Source organism: Arachis duranensis, chromosome 10 (genome assembly GCF_000817695.3).
Source record: "Arachis duranensis cultivar V14167 chromosome 10, aradu.V14167.gnm2.J7QH, whole genome shotgun sequence".
Taxonomy (NCBI): Eukaryota; Viridiplantae; Streptophyta; class Magnoliopsida; order Fabales; family Fabaceae; genus Arachis; species Arachis duranensis.
The window spans coordinates 19891623-19893737 of record NC_029781.3 but is presented as its reverse complement, the minus strand read 5'-3'; the positions used below and the strand labels follow the sequence as shown (position 1 = coordinate 19893737).

Here is a 2115-nt window from a genome sequence, read left to right as displayed (position 1 = left end):
TGGTCGTTTACTACACTAGCCTCCGCATCGTCCGCCGCACCTTCGATGACTGCCGCGCCGTCCGCTCCATCCTCCGCGGTTTCCGCGTCGCAGTCGACGAGCGCGACGTCTCAATCGACGATAGATTCCGCGACGAGCTCCATGCGCTCCTCGGCGGCGGCCGCCGGAGCACCATGCTCCTTCCGTGCGTGTTCGTCGGCGGCGTGTACGTTGGCGGCGCCGAGGACGTGCGGCGGTTATACGAGAGCGGAGAACTTCAGCGAATGATCGAACGGCTGCCGAGGTCGCAGCCGTACGCGTGCGAATTCTGTGGAGGGATGAGATTCGTGGTTTGCGACGAGTGTTTTGGGAGCCACAAGGTTTATTCAATGGAGAGTGGGCTTAGAAACTGCAACTCTTGCAACATCAACGGCTTGATTAGGTGCCCTGCATGTTACTTCGTGCTCCCGCGACCCACCAAGTAAATTACCCCTTCCCACAATTACCAATTTAGACAAATATTTACATTAATTTCTAAAGATTTTAACAAGACAGTTTAATCTTCGATAATTTTAATCACTAAATCAATTTATACTCGCAATTTATACTCGCTTATTTTGTTATAACAATCTCACATCAAATTTTGATTAAAAAAATTAAACAAATTAATTTATGTCATTATTTAATAAAAGTATAATGCTTCTTAAAAAATTTTAACATTCTTTAATTAGCATATCTATATACTCGATAATTTGATATGAAAATTAATTTGTTTAATAAAATAAAAGTTTGACACTGATTTAATAATTAAAATTTGTTAAGAACTAAAATGTTTCACTAAAAATTTTTTACAGACTAACTTAATGTATTACTTATCAATTTATGATATACATTAAAAATAAGTTTAAAATATGAATATATGAGTTATTGATAAAAAAAATTTTACAGACTAATTTAATATATGACTTATCAATTTATGATATACATTAAAAATAAGTTTAAAATATGAATATGAGTGATTGATGAATTGATTTTTACAGATCGGAAATTCTATGCAATATGATCAGTTTGTTAAATATGGATTATAACAACTAACAAATTAGGAGACTGTTTAAGACTAAAATTACTTTTGTCACCTATAATTTCGCACATTGATTTTCTTTTTCCCCACTATGAAGCAATTTTCTTGAAGATTATGTTATTTGTTTTTGTTTTAATTGATTGTTTGATTGACAAATGGTTAGTTGTGGAAGTCTAGATCACCGCAAGATGAGTTAGTAAACAATGGAGTTCATTTTCAAGACACTTCTCAGTTTGGTCAATTGACGATGTCAATAAAATTCACACAGCGCTCCAATCATTTCAGCTAACTTCTGTTGAGCGTTTTCTTTTGTTTGGTATTGTGATTTCTAATGTATTATATAAACTTTATTTAAAATTAAGATGCAGATTAGATAACGTGGTTATGGATGAGGGACTATATTATTCCCTTAAATTAGGTATTGGGAATTTATTTTCCTTGTTTTAAATTCTAAATCTACTGGCACATCCATTGGATTGCTTATAAACCAGCAAAAGATTATTTATGATTTTCAATAGTAGATACTATGGTCGTGAGACAAAAACAAAAAATGTATTAAGAAATAGAAGATAAATAAATATTTTGTTTTAATTTAGGAGAGTCTTCTATTCTTCTTAGAAATCATAAATAGAGGTGATTTTAGTCACCCAAAAAAAAAAATAGAGGTGATTCTTTTAAAAAAAGTAATTACTATATGTTAAGATTGTAAGATGTTACCTGTATATTTTATCTTTAAAAAGAATATTGCATATATCTCTTTTTTCATACTAAAAAAAACGAGTACATTTCGTAAATAAGTAAATTCTGGCACAAAGTCACAAATTATAAGAATTTTGAAAAGTAGAACAGTAAAAAAATCTCTAAAAATAAAAAATAAAATGTGACAAAATTACCAAACCATCAATTCTCTTTTATTTGTTTAATAAAAAATATTGGACACAATCACATAAATACCGATATAGTAAATAGAATTTGCAAATTGAGGTAATTACTAATTAGGACTAATTAACTCTTAGATATTTTATCAACTATGTTTTGAGTTTTTTCCTTTCTTT

At 31.7% G+C, this 2115-nt stretch overlaps 1 protein-coding gene across 1 annotated transcript; it reads left to right on the top strand.

The window, feature by feature from the left end:
- The first annotated feature begins 6 nt into the window (after window positions 1-6).
- On the top strand, window positions 7-1546 carry LOC107469367 (uncharacterized protein At3g28850-like). Its single transcript, XM_016088747.3, has 2 exons — window positions 7-460; window positions 1224-1546. The coding sequence occupies exons 1-2, from the start codon at window positions 174-176 to the stop codon at window positions 1255-1257; spliced, it is 321 nt and encodes a 106-aa protein (XP_015944233.1). The 5' UTR covers window positions 7-173; the 3' UTR covers window positions 1258-1546.
- Window positions 1547-2115: the final 569 nt, after the last annotated feature.